This window comes from Manacus candei, unplaced genomic scaffold, assembly GCF_025592945.1.
Source record: "Manacus candei isolate 608988 ecotype Guabito, Panama unplaced genomic scaffold, ASM2559294v1 h1tg000011l, whole genome shotgun sequence".
In the NCBI taxonomy this organism is placed as follows: Eukaryota; Metazoa; Chordata; class Aves; order Passeriformes; family Pipridae; genus Manacus; species Manacus candei.
Window position 1 is genome coordinate 25,074,337 of NW_026138059.1, and position 19,722 is coordinate 25,094,058.

Consider the following 19,722-nt stretch of genomic DNA (forward strand, 5'->3'; position numbering starts at 1 on the left):
CATTCAAGCTACAAAAAACTGTATCACAAAGATCCAACCTTCAAAATCACAAACTTTTAGTTTTTGGAGGATAAAGGCCTTTTTTCATTGTTTTGGGTATTAAAACCAGTATGAGCTAGACTGCTATAAGATGTGTCTACACTTTTAATGCAGCTTTTCTGAATAGCATTGCTGGGACTAGAAAATAAAATAACAGTTCAATTGAGGAATATATCATAGCTTAACAAACTCTGCATTACAAACTCTTACCAGTTTTTCAATACCTTGCTTTCCTTGTGTAACTGAAATATGAGATAACCAAATGATACAAGGGGCTTCTAGAGGTCATGTGATCTAGACCTCTACAATAATATCAAGGCCTTTTCAGATCAGGTTCCAAGGAAGTTACACACCTGATATGCAAATCATGCACAAGTAATTTTAATTACCACACCAAGGATGGGCTGACCAGGACTGCATCTACATTCACTTGCATCATCAGGCAGCAAAGACAAAACCACGGCTGTAGAAAAAGTACTTGCCCTCCCTGCAGTGCGAGCTAAATGAGCCTGTGCAAATACCATAAAATTACAGTTAAACCAACAAACTGCTCTTGGAAATAAATGCAGTTATACTCTGGTGTACCTTTTGAATTTCTTGCTCTCTTTCTGCATGTCTGGTCTCTATATGCTTGATTTTGTTTTCCAGGCACAAGAAATGTTTCATTTCAGGACTCTGGCTCTCCTTAGCCTCTCTCAGTTCTTCCAACAACTTTGTCACCTAGAGTTAAAGAGAAATTATGAAAATTGCTATTGTGCTATGCAGTGTATAAAACAGATTCCTTTCAAAATGTATTTGCATTGTTTAATCATTCCATTCAAAAGCTGCAGAACAGAAGATATAAAAGAGAAATCTTTATTCAAAAGCTTTTACAGGGGTTCAGGGACTTAGATTAAGATTTTTCACATCTAAGAAGTAGCCTGAGAATATGAAAGTCTAGTCCTCTTTGATAAATCCAATCTTGTTCATAATGTTATGAAGTGATTGTATTCAGTCAATTTTTATACTTCATTAAAAAAAGAGAATATTATAATTAGATCTTCTTACACCCTGGATAAAGACCAAATATAAAATGTACCAGTGTATTTCTAAGGACTAAATTGAGGAAAGACACGCTGCTAACAGACATGATTACAAGCCTCCTTTGGTCTAACAATTACCAGGTCAAATCAACTCAACCAATGACTTAAAACTGATTTCCTCATCCTCCAGAAGATAAGGTAAGTTTTCTTATAAAGCCCTACTGGTTTATTCTCATTCTTTGCCTATTTTAAGTAACTTGATATTTCTTCATTTAACATCCTAGATATTTTTTGGTCACTTTTAATATGTATAAAAGTAAACTCAAATGAAAACACTGAAGTCTTTATCCTTAATGACAGCCCTTTGCTCCCCTTAACCATTACATTTGAGAACTTCTAACCCTCTTCAAGCACTCAGCCATCCTTGGCTCTCTGCTGCTGAATTCAAGTAGCTGGAAGCATTGTGTCTTCATAAGATGTTGTCACTCTTACTGAGAAGTGACTCTAAGTTGGCTTCTATCATTTCCATTTTTTAAGGTAGCTTTCTAAAATAACATGGCCTATGTTAGTGCATTTTTGCCTGTCCATTATTCCAGCAGCTTTGAACCTGTGGGCCAAGTTCAGCCACATTTGGGAGCAGAAGTCTTAGTTTCATAAGGTCCATGAAAGTGAGTGTCTGCTGCTTGGCTGCTAAGTTGCCCCACTGAAAGGAAGGGCTGATGCATGATCTCACATATATAATTAAATATAATTTAAAAGTTATGCTGGAAAGATGTTATGAGGCAAAAAAGCCCAGGAAAAATGGGCTCCGTGTATTTTGCCAACAACAGAACCTTGTCAAATACAACGCTGTGCTGCGTGCAAGCTGTTATGGAAGAGAAGGACATAGTAAATGGAAAACATCCATAAACAGCATTTCTGAAATTACTATTCAAATAACAATCTTCCAGGAAGCCTCAGGAAAAAATATGCCTTTTTTGAGGTACCATCATTTTAGATAGAGGACTTCATCCTGTTACCAATAATGGTGCTTTTCCCTATCATTACTAACTCAATTTGCAGGTTTTGTTGTCTTCTTTTTTCAGCTCAACTTATTTAACCATTTAATGCTTAAAATGTATTTTATAAGCAGCACAGCAATCACACTAGAGGGCAAAAGCAAGGCTTCATGTAGACATTTCTGTCTGTATAGTTGTGCAATGATTTCTGTAACAAAGACACTCATTTACATTTCCTTAAATGCCAGCACTTTGAATTTGGCCTGTAAAATGGGGGTCATATTGGATGACCACTCTCTTAAATCATTACTGTCATTAATAATCTGTAAAGCAGTCATAGAGGAAACAAATTTATAATATTTGTTTCACTGCACTCTTGCCCTGTTTTCCCAGGAAGAACTATTATATATACTGAGATCGCTGGAATGAAACAAACTTTATATGGAAGGGAAACATCTATCATTAGATTTTTAATATGAACCCGAAGTCTTAGCCTTTAGGCTGCAAATACAGAACTTAGTTAATACAACACCTTTTCTGTCCCCCTACAAACCCTCACTTTTATATAAATATGTCACAGCAGAGGTGGAATTTTGCATGGGTAAAATAAATACTGAGTGGCTTTAGTGAGATTAAGATCAATTGCTTTTAATAGCCCTTGCAGATTGGAGTATTATTAAAATTAAGTTAAACTTAGTAATGTTCTTACATCAAGGAGATGGTGAATTAAGTATAGGCACAATGCTCAGACAGGCTATATCCTCTTCCTGAACAGGAGGTGGTAACAAAAAGACTGGCAGTACTTCAAGAATAACAAAAGCATACATTAAAAAACACTTGAGCTAAAAGATAGACAGCAATTTGACACAACATTAACCCAAAAGCAAAAATAAGAACAAATGTAATTTTTAGGTTATATGCTATTAATAGAAATAGAAGATCAGAAAAAAACCAGTGAATTTCAGAACTATTACAACTGACTTTCCCTTCCTAAGAGACCTTAACTTTCATAGATAGCAGAGGAGAAAACCAAGAATATAATTGCCTAAGTGAGTTTTATGGCAATGAAGGAATCGAAAAAGGAAGGCTTAATCTGAACACAGAACTTGAAAACAATAATAAAAAAATCCTCTCAATAAGGAAAAAGTCCTGTGGTCTATTTACTACCCATCATAACTCTCAAGGTAGAGGCTATGAAAGCTTGGATTAACCTGCTGATCAACTTTCATAGATATATCAGACTTTTCTAACAAATTAGGGATTATAACAAAAAAAAAAATTCAAAAAAGGTCAAGGTGCTACTTCTGTTCTATGTTGTTCTCTCACATTAAAATAACATATTGCATTCTCAGGTATAATTGATGTAGAAGCAACTGACAAAGATATGGTTTCTAAGACTTATTTTACTATATATTATTTGAGGCTTTTTAAGGATGAAAGTGAAAACTCTTACTAGAGTAAGGTACCTCCAATCCAAATTTAAATATACCTCTTTTTGTAGGAGTTGCTCTCGTATCTGTGAAACTAAAAGAGCTTCCTGATGTCTCTGTTGTTCACTGATTTGTTCTTGAAGATGTTTTATTAACACCTACACAAAAAAGATTAAAAATAGTTGGTCATTAACATAAATACCCATGATGACATCTGAAAACCTATGCAGGAGAAGCACAAATATAAACAGTATTGTAGTACTGCAGGTGTAAGTGATGTGTGTGTTAACGATACAGCCTCTAACATGTGTGCATGCTAGAGAATAGTCTTCTGCATGGACTGTTAAATAGCACACAGCACAATATATAGTATATGAAAACAAGTCTCAGTCTTCGAGTAACTTTCCTCAATTAAAAAAGTTCTTAAATAATCTAAATGCAATAGCTCCTTCTACCTTCATACTGTGTGTAAAACTAAGCCCAGAAAGCCTGTGGAATCTCCCTCCTTGGGGATACTCAAAAGCCATCTGGACATGGTCCTGAGCAACTGCCTCTGGATGACCCTCCTGAGCAGGGGGGTTGGACAAGATGAACTTCAGAGGTTCCTTCCAACCTCAGCCATTCTGTGATTCTGTGAATACAGTGGCACAAGCTGATTTTTAAAACAGTAGGTCCTGCTTCAAAGAAAGATAAAGTTTACAGTACTATAGAAAGAAATAACTTCAGGATATATCTATATGTAATCAGTGCGTCTACTGTATCTTACCTCTTGTGTTGAAATTCTGTTGTTTAGTTCAGCTACTTTAGAAGTAGAGTGCTCCTTTGCATGCTGGCAAACAATCTTCTCCACTTCCCTCTGATGGGAAGCTTTCAGAGATGCAATGTATTCTGCTGTGTCCTCCTGTATTCTGGACAGAGCAAGGCGAAAATAATATGTAATAAAACAGCTACAGATAGTTCTTCAAAAATGCAGTACAGTTCTCACTTGAACATACAAAATATCAAAAATGGTAAAGGCAGCAGGTCTTTGATATTTCATAACAAAACCTTGCAAGATACCAGCACCATCACTTCATTACTTGCTCTGGAGGGATGACAGAGTGGGAAGCCAAAAATGTTGTAGGTGTGCCTCATTTAACTAGAGGCAGCTAGGATACAGAAAATTCAGTCAATTACCTTTTTTAGCTGCTTTTATAAAAAAAAAGGAGAGAAAATATGTGCTTTTAAATCATAAAGCCACTTTCTCTTTTAAGTATCTATTTTAGAAAAGAATGTTTTGCAATACAAATATGCCAATTTACTTCTACTTTGACTATGAACAGACCTAAGAGAGACCAGGTGAAGTATAAATATAAGGTATCTACAGTTGGCCAAGTAAATCCTGCTGAAAGCATATCTCAGTTTGAAGGAAAGTATGGGTACCAAGTATTAATGCTATACAACACAAAGCATCTAAGATATAATCACAGAATCACAGAATCAGCTGGGTTGGAAAAGACCTCTGAGATCATCAAGTCCAACCCCTGATCCAACACCGCTGTGGTTACTAGACCATGGCACTAAGTCCCACATCCAGTCTCATCTTAAAAACTTCCAGGGACAGAGAATCCACCACTTCCCTGGGCAGCCCATTCCAATGCCTGATTACCTCTCTTTGTAAAGAATTTCTTCCTAATATCCAACCTAAACCTCCCCTGGCAGAGCTTAAGACCATGCCCTCTTGTCTTACTGATAGCTGCCTGGGAGAAGAGACCAACCCCCACCTGGCCACAATCTCAGGTAGTTGTAGAGAGTGATGAGGTCTCCTCTGAGCCTTCTCTTCTCCAGGCTGAACAGCCCCAGCTCCCTCAGCCTCTCCTCATAAGACTTGTGTTCAAGTTCCTTCACCAGCCTTGTTACTCTTCTCTGGACCTGCTCCAGCACCTCAATATCCTTCCTGAACTGAGGGGCCCAGAGCTGGACACAGTACTCGAGGTGTGGCTTCACCAGTGCTGAGTACAGGGGAAGAATCACCTCCCTGGACCTGCTGGAATTTGCCCCATGGTCAAAAAAACCAAAATTCTGCCGGTGGCACCAATCCTTTAGTCACCTATTGATAAGATGGGCTTTCCTACTCCTCTCCTCATTCATCCCTGCTACTGCAGGGATTGAGGCGAACACCACCTGTGCTCCTGTCCCATTAACTAATCCACCCAGCGCCTTGAAGTCCTTTTTAATCGCCCTGGTACTTCTTCCATTAATGTCATCACTGCCAGCCTGGGCTACCAACACTGGATAATAACCTGAGAGCTGAATTAGCTGAGGGAGTCTCCTACTAATATCCCTCACCTGGGCCCTGGAAGGCAGCAGACCTCCCTGTGGGATGGGTCTGGTTGACATATACGGCCCTCAGTTCCCCTCAGAAGGGAGTCACCTACTACAACTACCCTCCCAGGGGAGCTCCAGCAGATGATTTACATTGAGATATTTTTACTTAAAAGCATAACAAATTGTAGTATTAATAAAAGCATTAATATAGGTTTGCCTGTAGAAAGAACTGTGAAAGTGCACTGCTTAAAACAAAAGCCAAAACAAAACAACAAAAAACCCTCTGAAACACTCTCAAAATATACTAATGAAACTATAAGCTAGCTTCACACATGGCTGACATGTTAATGTGCCACTTCAATTGTGCATCAGCCAACACTTCAACAAGGTTTTAAAGGAACATGTTGAGCATTTACCTTCGTATGTTATTTTCAGAATAAGCCAGTGCTGCTTGAGACTTCACCCGCTGCTGGCTCATTTCTAGAGACAATCTCTCTAGCTCCTCTTTCAGCTGTGCATTTTCTTTCAGAACTTCTGAGAGATGAGAATCAGAAAAGGTATGTGGTTGGTATATTTTGTCATCATTGAAAATGTTTAGAAAGGGTTCACTGTAGTGGGAATTCCTTTCATCTGTTGCTGAGGTATTCTTTTTCACGACTTCTGTACAGTTTTCCTTATTATTGGTTATGTTTCTCAAATTATTATCAGATAGCATCGCCATCCTTTCTTTTTGAAGTTTCTCTACAGTTTTTGTAAGGTCTTGTATTTCTTTATTTTTGGTGACCAGTTCTTCATTTAGTTTTAACAATCTGTCTTTTGCGTTACCTTGTTTCATTTTAGAGTCTGTGCACTCTAAGTCTTTATTATCATTTTTACTTCTGAGTTTTAATTGGGAATTTTGACTTTTAAGTTTTTCAATTTCTGTCTGGAGGTTTCTAACAGTGATTTGATGGGTCTTCTTTAGATTCTGAAGCTCCTGCTGAAGTTCTGTAGAACCAGCTTTATTGCCATTCAGTTTTGGTGTTTCGCTCATAAATTCATAGGCAAGCAGTTGCTCAAGCTCTGAAAGTCTTTGCTCATACTGTATCTAGGAGAGGAGTAGAAAGAGGGGAACAAAAAGCAGTTTCGTAAGTGTACTTTTATTATTAGCTCTTCCTATTATACTGCACATCTGAAGCAAGATTTCAAATATTGCTATTCACTATTAGTAACAACACTACTCAATCAGTTCAGAAATTAGTGAGTGAAAAAAGTCTGTGGTAAAACAGACTTTCTCAAAATATTTACTACAAAGTCATCTTATCACAATGGATGCAGTAACCATGGGACAAAAATTGTATTGACAAGAAGCTATTTCATTTTTATATAACTGACTTCTCTTCAGATGTTTCCAACTCAGAAAGGCAAAGTAACATCTTATTTTAGTATAGCAAGAAGTAGATAATTTTGTCATTATGTATTTGCCACGTGTCAGTTTGCAAACATTCCTGTCACACACTCAAAATTGTACGTATTTCAAAACATCTTAAATTTTAACAGAACAGGTCTTCATTTTTATTTATTTGTAAGTATGAATATAGAAGTATGAATTCAGAGAGACACAGAATCTTTCTTCCTAATGCACTGAGGAAAACCTGACCCTTCTTAATAGCCTGGATGGCCTTTGAGGAAAGTATGATGAGTGATTCATATGCAGAAGACGTGGAACAACTGGCCAGTGCTTTCCTTTCTTGCTCATTAAGAACCTGTGCAGTTCACTTTTTCCTTGAAGTAAAATGCCAGATTTCCATGCTTGCTAACTCAAGTCTTTAGGCTCACGATCAGGTAATTTTTTGATAGAATGTTTAGTGTTCCCAGACGTTCCCTGCAGAAATGCTCTGTCAGCAGACCTTTGAAAGCACAGCCTTTGGTACAGCAAGGAATTAGGTAAGCAGCTACTCTGACCCACAGAGTGAAACCCACCTCTCTTAATTGTAAGAATTAAATTATTAGGCCTCAAGAACCTGTCCTCTCAGTCTCAATACTACCTTAATGATTTCAATGCTATTTTTATCTTAGATGCTGAAGGTACTGAAATTCTGGTTATAAATTCTTTGAATATTTTTGTTTTCCCTTGAATGTCTCTGCCTTTAGTTTTAACCACTGCCCTGTGTTAGACCCCCGTTACCTTGTGACTGTTACTTGCTCCAACTTTTACCTTAATTTTTTGAAACTGTTGTTCCATGGCACGGAGACTTTTCTTAGCTTCATCATCTTTACCTTCAAGTTCTGTTTCTAATTTCTTTATTCTTCTCTCCAAAAATTCAACTGTGTTTGTTTTAGCCGTTTTCTCAGCAGCAGCAGCAGCATAAATCAAAGCAGGCAAAGAATTTGGATACCTTCTTTTTAGAATTCCTTCCATTTCTCTGATCTATCAATTAGAAAATTAAGTCAGAAGTCAAAAAGAATAAAGTTCTAAAGAAAAGTGAACAGAAGTAAGTGATAGAATGTTAACAAATTTCATCCATGTTGGCTCGGTGAAGAAAGAAAACTAGAGATTAATATATTGAGAATTATTTTACATTCTTTATATTTATGCTACTGTTTCTAGAAAAGTAAGACTCATCATCTCTTACTGATTGACTTATGCGTAATCTTAAAACAAAATATTGCTCTGGCCTTTAGAGTGCCTTATGTCAGAAGTACTAAGAAAGTAAATAAAAGAGCTTTAAGTTGAATATGGCTCAATGCTGTGAATATGTTTGCTTTTCCTCTGGATTTGCATTCACATTGTACTTTTTCAACTGTTACAGAGATACTTCATAGCAGTATTGAAATTATTCTCCCAATAACAGATTATATGCCTTTTATTTTGGAGTCTGCAATAAAGTAAGACTAACACCTTGCATACAAGATTAATAACACACTCCTCTCTTATATATGGATAAGATATTCTTTGCTTTAAAATTCTGCAGAGGCTCTTTCCCATGAGTCCCACATCCCTAACTAATGCAGCTGCCACCTTTTAAAACTCAGGAAGACCCACTTCCACCTGACACTTCCTCAGCAGAAACATGAATTTTAAGGTCTCCACTCCCCTAGTTTTCATGAATCTTGTAGGAATCCAATCCTACTCTTGAATCAACTTGTTTGAAATTGGTCATAATATTAAGGGATTACTGAACATGGACAGAAGGAGTCTTAGATGATAAATAGCAAGTTTTGGCTTTTGCCCTGTTTCCCCTTTCCAAGAAATTCTAAACAGTATTTTAAAGGATTTTAAAGGGGATATCAGGTTGTTAGAAGACAGTAGCAAGAAGAGGTCTTTCTAAGTAAATAATTGCAGCTTTTTGTGTTTATGAGTGTTCAACAACACAAGTTACCTTATCATAGGACTTCATGCAATGTTTTATCCTGTGAAAGCACTGGTGTTTTAAGAGACCTTATCTAAAATAAAGGTTAAATGAAACACAGTTATATTACTGCATACCTGTCGCTCAAGATCCTGAATTCTTTTAGCATCTGCTGCTCTGTCTTGCAAACGTTTCTTCTGTTGCACACACTGATCTCCTGCTTCAGCTCTCAGCTTCTCAACCTATTCAATTTATGAGAAGATAAATTGCAATATATATTCAGAGACATTGTTCTATAATACAAAAGCATTTCAAACATGCACAGTGGAACTATTCTGCCACTTAAAAGTTGGTAACGGTAATTTCTGTAGTAACTCATTCTTCAGGTTCTTAACCTAAGTGACAGCTGAAACTAGCTACGGAAATCAGCTCTGGGACATTCTTGTCTTCATACCAGTAGAACTGTTTCTTTCTCTCATACTTTCAGTATGCTGGCTTGGTTAATAAGCTATAATATAAAGTACTACAGTGCATTCCATGAATTCAGGGTGAGCTTATGAGATAGTTCATGATTTCCAAGGCTATGCTCTGTGATGAGATACAGAAACAGCCAAAAGGCAACATTACGCTGTGCCTAAATAAATGCTGACTCCCAGAATCAGGGGAAGGAACTGCAATGCTCCTGCACTCCCATGAAGTCTGGCCATGAAGTCTCAAAGCTATAATCTATAACTGAATTTCCTACCCTTATCAGCCACTATGATCTCTGTACAGCAATATTACATCCTGAATATTTGGAAGTATTCCTATCTTGATTTCTCTCCCACACTGGCAATATTAGCATAAGTAATGCTTTTATGCCAGCATAGTTTAACTAATTTGATTGTGTCTATGAAGTCAAAGCTCTTCACTGTTTTTAGGCACTGGTTCATCCTGGAGAAAATGCAAATAAAAATATTTTTTTTTCACAGCAGTGATATGCTGATCAAAGTTTGGTACAGTGGTGTTTAAGGGATCTCCTTTCCTGGTTGCTCCTTCAGAAGCACCTCCTTTCATCTGTGATCTCTCTAATAAAACATCATGAAAAAATTCCAAGATCAGTTATATATTTTATCACTGGTAAAATTCTTCATTTCTGTGAATCCTAAATCCTATGTACTGACAGGTCAGCAATGCAAATCTCAGCAGTATTCAAGATTTATGTATTAGTTTTGTTTATATTTTGAGTGTTTTGGCTTTTTCCTTCCTACTATAGGAACCAGAGATTTTTTCTAAGAAAGAATTTAGAACTAGTACTTAAGAGAAAAAAATAAGTGTTGCCTATGCTACCATGGAGCAAAAAGAGAGAAAAAGAGAATGAACCTAGTTCTTAATGTAATAATATACTTCTTTTCCTTAGGTCAAGAAATTTGCAGGTTTTAGGGAACCACATTACTTTTGTTTCCAGAAGCATCATTAAGATGTCCAATAAAACAAAACTAATACATGAAAAAAAAGGGATTATTATGAAGGACAGAATTACATTATACTCATCACTAGTAAAAGAAACAATTTCAAGTTCCAACTTCTTAGATAAAACCAAATCTTAGCACCTCTAGTCTTAGTTTCTCAATTTCTTGTCTTGCATCTTTAAGACGGGCTGCATCTTTATCCAGAAGATCTTGATTTTCTGCATACCACTGAAGTCTTCTTTTTAAATGAGTAATTTCCTGTTTGTATGATTCTTCCATAACTTTAAATTCATAAGATTTATCACCTACAAGAATAAAAAATCCTTAGAATTTATTTTATTAGTAATTATGTATTGAAGGAGTAATTAGTCAACACTATCCTCCTCAGCACATTTCCTATTTTAACAATCCTGTTACTGCAGTAAAATTTTTAAACCAGATCCTAATTAGAATTTTAAAAGCAACTATATTTGAAAAAAACCCCTTTTCTTCTCTCATACATAGTAGTACTCAATGGCTTACAGTTCGCCATGGAAAGTATTTAAAACAGAATCTCAGGGATATTCTTGATCAGACTCCAGTAAACAAATTTTCAGCCACAAGATGAATGACAACATAGAATATATTCTTAGATGTATATTGATCATACTCCTCCCATTTAGCAGATCATACTTTGAGAAGAGATATCGAGGTAAATATCTACTCTTAGCATTAGTGATGCCTGATATTGGAAATGAGAGAGTCCAGTTTCTGGCCCTTTCTCATTATTTCAAACTGGAAAAAGCTCTGATAAGAATGCTGAAAAAAGTCCCAAGATATAAACTATAGGTAAAAAAATGGGCAAGACCTAAACGGGAGACTATTTTCTTTTGAACAGAGCTGTCATACAACTCGAATCTTCTGTTTTCCATGTCCAGAGAAAGATGGGCAAGAAATCAAACTTAATAGGCAACAACAAAGAGTTTGGTTCCATACAGGAAAACACTTTCTAATAGAGTTCCAAAAGTATTGTAACATGTCCTTCACTGTATGCTTTTATTAGAAGTTTAGACAATATTTGGAAATGGTCTAGATGCCTTTCACTAAGTAATATTTTAATAAGAAACAAGTTTTTTTATATATGCAAAGTAGATAAAATTATTCAGCAAAATCAAGGTGCTTTACTTGATGCAGATGTAATCTGGATTTTTGCTAAGTCTCTCTCCTTCTTTGCTTGTACCAAGTCTACCTCAAGAGCTTGCTTATCTTGTTTGAGATGTCTTATCTCTTCTTGTAATTTAGTTTCTTCTTTCTGGATTTTAGAGAAAACAGTAAAACAAGAAAAACTAAACACATAATGTCACACAAAGAACCTGAACATGCCTTTTCACCATAAAATGATTAAATCACAACAGTTGTGTCAGACCACAGTAACCATAAGGTCTTCTAATTTTGGTATTATTCTCAGCCTTGCCATAGCAGAGCATGGGAAAACTTAAGCTAAACATTAAAAAACCCCCCAAACAGATTTTTTAAGTCTGACATAACTGTTGTAGAAGTAGAAAACCTCTGCCTTTTGAGAGGGTCAATAAAGAAAATGGCTTAACTTATTTCTAAGACTTAAGACTGTTGGTTAAATGGACAGAGGTATTGTCCAATGGTTCACCTCATTACATTCTATTTCTTGCCATTTTCTGCACACACTCTCTCTTCTGTTTGTCTACACATGATCACTAGCAAACTTCAGGATGAAATGGGATGAAAGGTCTCAGTGCCAGTGTCACATCTGGAGATGGAGCCCCTTGGTCCAAGGGATCCACAGGTACAGCAACCAGCAACTGGGGGGCTGAGATTTTGGGGCCAGCCAGTAAACAGTCCGATATCTAGGACCAGCATGTGCATGTAATCTGTGTTACTGCTACTGAACTCCCATCCTGATCTGCTGAACAATATCAGGCTGCATGTGCTCCTCATGTTTCCAACAGTATTATTTGTATTTCTGTGGTGCAAGCAAAGGCACTACTCTGTTATCTGTGTGCCTGACCACATCAGTGTTGTCCGTGTGTCTCTCTCCATCTTTGGATCTTTTGTTCAGTCTCATTACAGGCTGGACCTAAGGAACAGGGAAGTGTAACAGCATCACCTCTGAGGTCACGACTAGAGTAGCCCCTCGTGCCTTAAGAGCTCAAAGCCAGCTTTGCCAGAGCAGGAATGTCTCCACTGGTCCTGCAACTCACAGGATCCACAACATCTTTTCACTTGCTTAACCAGTTATTGTTTATAACAACAACAAACCACAACAAAAAATGGAAGAAGCAGATTTTAATTTTCTGGTCTAACTATCAAAGGAAGTGTGTACCAGAACAGTCCCCCCACTTGCAGTAAGCAGAGCAATAGAAATTCCAGAAAACCTTTAATTTTAGCATGAAGCTTATGTAACATACTCCCTTCATAACCAGAAGCATCTGTAGGACTACAAAAAAAGTTACATGAGAGAATAACAAAAGATTCTTTTTACTCCGATGTTCTTTTCCAGAACTTACTTGGTACACAGCAAGGACAAGCAATCTTCTGGCTTTGTCTTATGCAGGAAAGCTATAGAGGTATATCACTAGTTTCTGCAAGCTCTCACAAGGTCTTTCAGAAATGCCAGTAAACATGGAAACACTGAACTTCTTTCAGTGAATCTGTGTCTTAGAGCATTACTTCTGAAAGTTTGTTTGATATTTGTGATGTGTGGAAAATAATTAACGCTGTAGAAGAGTGGCATGCTCCACTACTTAATTTACATTATTAGTCTACAGTATGGATGGTCATGCAAGTTTTTTTAATGAAAATAAGGCTTGGTATGTAGCTACCTGTGCTGCTCGAAGCTCTGAAATCAATTCTGTGAAACTCTGATTGCTGGCTGGTTCAGAATCCTGTACAATTCGTGACTGGTTATTAGTCTTCTCTATCTTTTCTCTAAACAGCAACAGCAAAAACAGTTATGCAGTGTGGTGACTCGGCATACTAACACTGGCATACTGAAAAACAAACACAATCCCCCCAAATGGTACCACAAAGTCAGTCCGTACAGCTTCAAAAGAAAGAAAGAAGCAAAGGTGCACAACATTTTTATACAAAAAAAATTCACCTATAAGGTGAAATCTTCTCACCTCACACAAACTTGTTTGTTGGGACAACAGAAGGGAGGGAAATAAAAATCTACCCTGCATCAGTGGAACTCATCTGTGGGCCTCTCCAGAGCAAAGATTTGTAGATTAGGAGTACACATGATTGCTAGGTTATTTTTCCTCATTTTCCTCACAGGATGAAAATCTTACAGGACCTACAGTGCAGTGAATTGAATGGTTCCTCCACTACCAGGATCACTTGTGTCTCCTAATCTACTGTGTGTCTTACAGCAGTATCAAAACATTTTGACACATCAGCAGAGTCATAATACCAGAACAAATGTAGTGTATGTGTCACACATTCTGATATGAGTATGAATTTAAATATTCCCCAGGTGGGAGACTCTAGTCTTCCCACAGGTTTGCAACATCATCAAGAAAACTAAGAATTAAGTGCCAATAATCAACATAAATAATTTCTCAAAAGAAGAAACAAACCACAAACCCAAGAAAAACTTGAAAATATGCACTTGACAGACTCTGCAATGGTTCTTCATATGTAAAATAATAAATAGCTAAAAACTCCAGAGATTTTAGGTCAGATGTGTAAAAGGGCCTACCTTAGGTCTCTTAATTCAGACATTAAACACTGATTCTCCTTAAACATTCGTTCCTCATTTTTTTTGTTTTGGATTTGTAGATCTTTCATTTGTTTGTATAACCTCTCATTTTCCTAAGTTGAGACAGACAAAGGTAAAGAATGGTAATAAATTACTGTTTTCTCCAGTTCTAAAACAATTGTCTATGACTTGCATAGTTTGCCTACTGAAACAGTGGAAGCAAACACTAAATATTTTGTTACTAAGCTTCTAAAATGGATATCTACTTTCATTGTCTACAATTTCATCCAAACATGTGCTCACTCTGGAGGATCTAAGCCAGTTCCTCTCCAAAGCTATCCCAACTATATTCTAAAACCCACGTTCATGAGTGGGTGCTGATAGATCAGAGCTCAGCCTGCCCATTCTCCAATCTCGTGGACACAAACCATCACCAATTTGGGATGCTCACAGCCATACTGATAAGACTTTGTTTCTACACCAAGAAACTCCGTTGAGCACCAGCTGGAAGGTGGTTAAGCTACCTATTGGATTTGCAAGCATTCAAAAGGATTATTAAGCGTGCGTCGTCTATTCTCCACTTGACTAAGTAGTAAGAATCAGACACCTTAATAAAGTTACCTTGAAATCAGCTGCTCAGATTTTGAGAAAAACATCTAAAAAACAGAACTCTCTGGATTTCTAATATTGCTTAAAAATACTACTTTTCCTCTACATTTGGGGAAAAGAGCTTGTGGCTATTTATTGGCCATAAAGTATTTTCCCAGTTCTCAACTGACAAGTCAGTGATTTTTACAATGGATTTTTACATAGAACTGTGGAAAAACTGAGCCCAAACTAGACACATGTAAAATACTTTTTAAACATGCAATATGTTTGCCCATCACACCCAAATTTCATCTACTTTTTAGATAGCAAGACAACTGTTTTCATGTGAAAGTAATAACCATTAAACAATTTGTTTCTGACACTGGCTAGAACACAGCTCAACATGCAGTGTGGTATACCTGCTGATAACCTTGAATAATGACCTCCTGGTCTTCAATTTCTTTTTGTATTTGTGTTAGTTTTTCTTGAGTTACAGGAATTGTTGCTGTATGGTGGGACCATCTCTTTTCTTGAGCCATTTCTTCCATGCTTCTTAACTTTCAGAAAGAAAAGGAACACACAAGCAATAAAAAATTTTTGTTAGTGATAGGGAATTCTCTACAAGACTACACTTTTATAATATTAATAGTTCAATCTCTTCATTAAGGTATGACAGCAGACCCATGAGCCACTCTTATTACTAGAGTTTTACCGAAGCATTACGAAACAGAAACAAGGTGTACAATGCTTGGAAAAGTTAAAGTGTTACATTCCCTCTTTTGTTCTCATGTATCTAGACAGGAGGGTATAGTGGAATAACTCTGGGAATATTTCATACAGACAAAAGACAACACTGAAAAATGTATTGAAAGCTAAAAACAGTATCTCAAATTATATTGTACTTATCTATAACAAGTTGTATCTGGTAATCTCTGTGAGAGAGATAAATATTTGCAAAAAACCTTGCTGTAGAACTCTGAAAATAGCAAAGTAAAGGAACTGAGGATAACCTAGTTTATCTCTGAAGAAAAAAAAACAAGGCAATAAATATAACTGCAGGTATGCATTTATAAAGTAGCAGTGTCTGTGCAAATCTCGATTTTCTGCTCATGTAAAGTAACAATAATTTAATTTTCAGAAGCAATGTTCCTCCTCTTCTATAGGGACAGGATACAAGCTGATAAAGTACCTTACTCTGAAGAACATAATTTTCCTGACCCAGATGAGAAAGTTCTTTTTCATGCTGTGTTTTCAATTCTACTATCTTTGTCTCCATTTCCTTCTCTTTTTGTGAAACCTTGCTGGACAGTTGTTGAATCAAATCACGAGCTGTGTTCAGGTCCTCCTCTGCAGCTTGTAATCGTTTTAACAAATACAGTTCTCTATCACAACTTTTGATAGGAGAAAATGATAACTCCTAGTGAAGAGAATTCAGGGAAATGTTACACTCAGCTGACTGTTTACCAGAACTCCGCTCATCAAGTTCACTTAACTTGTTTGTCTGGCTCTCAGCACCTACATAAAGCACTTGAAAAAAACCCCCAGAAAACAACTCAAAACACGAACTCCCCAACATTCTAATAGCAAGACATCCTGCATTTACTTTACTGAGCTACTTTCTCATTTCCAAATTATACATGAGGAAAACAAATCAAAAAACCAACAAGAAAAATACCTTGCATATGAGGGCCACTACATTGCTACCAGAATTATTTTATTATGCATCTTACTTTTTGTAAAGCACTAATGCTTTAGGTATTCAATGAATAATTTTTTTTTACACATTTGATAAGGGAGAATGAAACTCCATCACGGTGCCAAAAATTCAGTCATCTTGGAGAAGTCAGAAGATAGTATTAAATATTTAATGCAATGCAAATAGGAAAAAACCCCAAACAGTAGTACTGTTTGACACTCATAACAGAGTATTTTAAGTAGAAGTTTTATTTAACCTTATTTTACCCCAAAATAGTAATTTTTAGAATTTAATAAGCAACTTTAATTATATAGAACCACCCAAGCAACAGAATTATGCAAGCAATTGAAAAGCAGTATGATTATACTTGCGTATTTTAAAGGCAAAAACTGGTGTTTGGCAAATACTGAAATACTGAATAAAGACTTCCCTTTAGTCAATCTTTTGATAATTGGTAAAAGTCTTGTCAAAATAGGCTTGCAAATGAAGCTGTACGTACTATAATTAGGAGCATCACTGGTTTTTACTTACATGCCTCTTATAATCCACAGCCTGGTTTCCAAGACTATTAACAACTGATTGGCCAGACAAAACTCTGTTAATACTTCTCTCCAAAGTTGGTTCATTCGTTGCAGATCTGATTGTCCTAGTAGCAAATAAGGCTTCTTCATTTAGGCAGAAAGTAAAATAGAACAAAATTAAATACAGAATTTAATGTCCTTTAGAAAAAATCTGTTCATGTGATCCACCCTGTAGGTATATAAATTAAGTATTCTACAACCTCAATTTTTAATTAAATATAAAAACTTGAGAGCAATGAGATACTATGGAAAAACTGGAGTTTTTTTTTTTTTTCAAGTAAGGAATGACTTGTACTGATGACAAGATAAAATAAAACCAAATGGAACAACTGAAAAAAGTATCTGGATAATAAATACTTCATGAAACAAGGTTAACTTCTCTGCTTGAGAAGTGGCCAATTCTCTAAGTATACATAAACACAACATATTTCAAGCTATGGTGAAGATAAGGCACAGCAATTTTCAAAATGGACTTTGGAGTGCAGACAGCATACAAAGAAATGCAACATTTACTTTCTGCATCAAATAGCAACTTGAATGGAGTTAAAAATCAGGAAAGTTCACCCTAGAGTAACTAACATAAATGAAATATTTACTTCTCAGTTCTCTGAAATACAGATAGTAACTACAACTACCATTTCATTTCTGCCTATTAATTTAAGCAAAGAGCTCCTGCTTAGGAATGCTATACCTGAAAAAAACCAGACAATGATCCTTTTTCAAATTTAATACTTTTTACATCTCTCACACTATCCCCTCCCAAAGGTGCTCCCTTAGTGCTGATAATGAGGATTGTTTGATTCAATGCCATTCTCTTCTTAACTACAGAGGCCCCTGCAGAATGCAGCCAAGTGAGATTAACTTCTGAAATCACCTGAAATTGCTATGGTGAATGGTTACAGCTAGAGAGGGAAGAGCATGTTTGAATGAGGCTAGTGGCCTCATTCTATGATTCTGTGATTTTCTTGGTACTCATCATTCACTTCACCAATTTCACCAGGATGTACAACCTTCTGTCCCCAGGGAATGACACAACAATACACTGAGGACCTCAGTCTGACTGCTGCCACCGAGGCATCTCCCTAAGACAGGTAACATAATCCTAAACTGCTTTTCCCAACACTATTTTCAGGGTTTTTAAAAGCATTGCATGCTCAAAATGCACTAAAACCTGGGTATCTGTAGAGTTACTTTCCTGTGCCTCAGAGATAGCAAACAGCGTCTTCAAAGACGCTAAGATGAATTATCTCATGAAACTCTTCAAACTTTATCCCAAAATAAAAAGGTTCAGACCTTTACCTGCAACTCAGTTTTCACAGGACTATATTGGTATTCTCCCTTCCATAGTGTTACAAGAGACATGAACAAAAAATAGGACTTCCTTTTTAGTATTTTCTTTGTGCTCTAGAATAGCAAAGATCAAAAGAAGCTGAGAACAGAAATTTGGCTTCAAACACAGAAGTTAGTGTGTCAGCAAATCTTTACTGTAATGAAAAATGCCACTTGTAGGTATTAATTTTTAAACATCAGTTTTTTTCTATTGTTTTGGTCCTACTAGTGAATAGTAGAGAAGTTTCAAACATAGTGGTGGTATATGTGAGTGGAAATGAAACAAGACTACAATGCAAAGATTTATTTGAAAGTCTCTCTCCCAGCAACTTCACACTAATACAAAAAAAAAATAAAAAAATCAGTACTTACCTGCATCAGGGTTTAGATTTCTTCTACATCATTTGGAATTTGGATTTTTTTTCCTTTTTTTTTTTTTTTAATGTGAAGCATGACCAGCAAAGATCTCTGTCTCTTAAAACTCAAGACTTCTTACCATAGAATTACCTTTAGACTTTGCTCTATCTGCAGGACTTTTGGCTTTCATACACGTCTTTCTGAAAGTTTCTTTTGGTGTTTTCTTCTCACTAACTGGAAAAGACTGTTTTGAGAGAGAACTGGGTTTCCCATAGGCAGAACTTCTAACCAGCCCATGAGGACCATATGAAGGTTTCTTTCTATGTAAGGGTGCTGGAGTTCTGATATTGTATGACATTGGTTTAGTTGATTCTGATCTTTCATTCTTCAAGGAACAAGACCGAAGAGCCTGTGATAGAACACATTTGTTTAAAACAAGCTTTAGGTTCTACTGTAATCTCAAGGTAACCTTCACTAATAAAAAACCCATAGAACCATTTACCAAAACTACACAGCTGTAAGACTCAGGATGATGGGAAGCATTATTTTTAACCAAATTAGCAGTATGTAAATTTGCAGAATTGCATTACTTCAAAAGTACACATAGGGCAAGTATTTTGTGCTGACAGTTTAATTGTTTTGGGAAATTGTATTACATTACAGGATCTTTTGCTTAAAAAAGCAGGTAGGTCATGAATAAAGACAGTGAACACAGAAACCTGGCAATGAAGAGAGAAACAGTGGCAGGCAGAGGAACCCTGCTAAACTTGATCATCAAAAACAGAGCACACAGCTCCCAAGCCTGTTTGCCCTGGTGGGAAATCCATCAGGATAAATCAGCCAAACCTCTCTCCCTGCAATGCCTTGCAGACAGAAA

At 36.5% G+C, this 19,722-nt stretch overlaps 1 protein-coding gene across 4 annotated transcripts in view; it reads right to left on the reverse strand.

Moving 5' to 3' along the window:
• Positions 1 to 19,722, reverse strand: part of CEP162 (centrosomal protein 162) — a 48,603-nt gene that overhangs the window by 7,454 nt on the left and 21,427 nt on the right. For all 4 annotated transcript variants that reach the window (XM_051777923.1, XM_051777922.1, XM_051777924.1 and 1 more), the window contains 14 exons: positions 18,996 to 19,254; positions 17,110 to 17,243; positions 16,072 to 16,299; positions 15,302 to 15,439; positions 14,295 to 14,407; positions 13,417 to 13,522; positions 11,744 to 11,870; positions 10,721 to 10,884; positions 9,266 to 9,370; positions 7,994 to 8,206; positions 6,213 to 6,883; positions 4,256 to 4,397; positions 3,549 to 3,647; positions 625 to 759 (listed from right to left, as the gene is read on the reverse strand). In XM_051777923.1, coding sequence (XP_051633883.1) covers positions 625 to 759; positions 3,549 to 3,647; positions 4,256 to 4,397; positions 6,213 to 6,883; positions 7,994 to 8,206; positions 9,266 to 9,370; positions 10,721 to 10,884; positions 11,744 to 11,870; positions 13,417 to 13,522; positions 14,295 to 14,407; positions 15,302 to 15,439; positions 16,072 to 16,299; positions 17,110 to 17,243; positions 18,996 to 19,254 — 2,634 coding nt within the window. The remainder of the gene's footprint in view (positions 1 to 624; positions 760 to 3,548; positions 3,648 to 4,255; positions 4,398 to 6,212; positions 6,884 to 7,993; positions 8,207 to 9,265; positions 9,371 to 10,720; positions 10,885 to 11,743; positions 11,871 to 13,416; positions 13,523 to 14,294; positions 14,408 to 15,301; positions 15,440 to 16,071; positions 16,300 to 17,109; positions 17,244 to 18,995; positions 19,255 to 19,722) is intronic.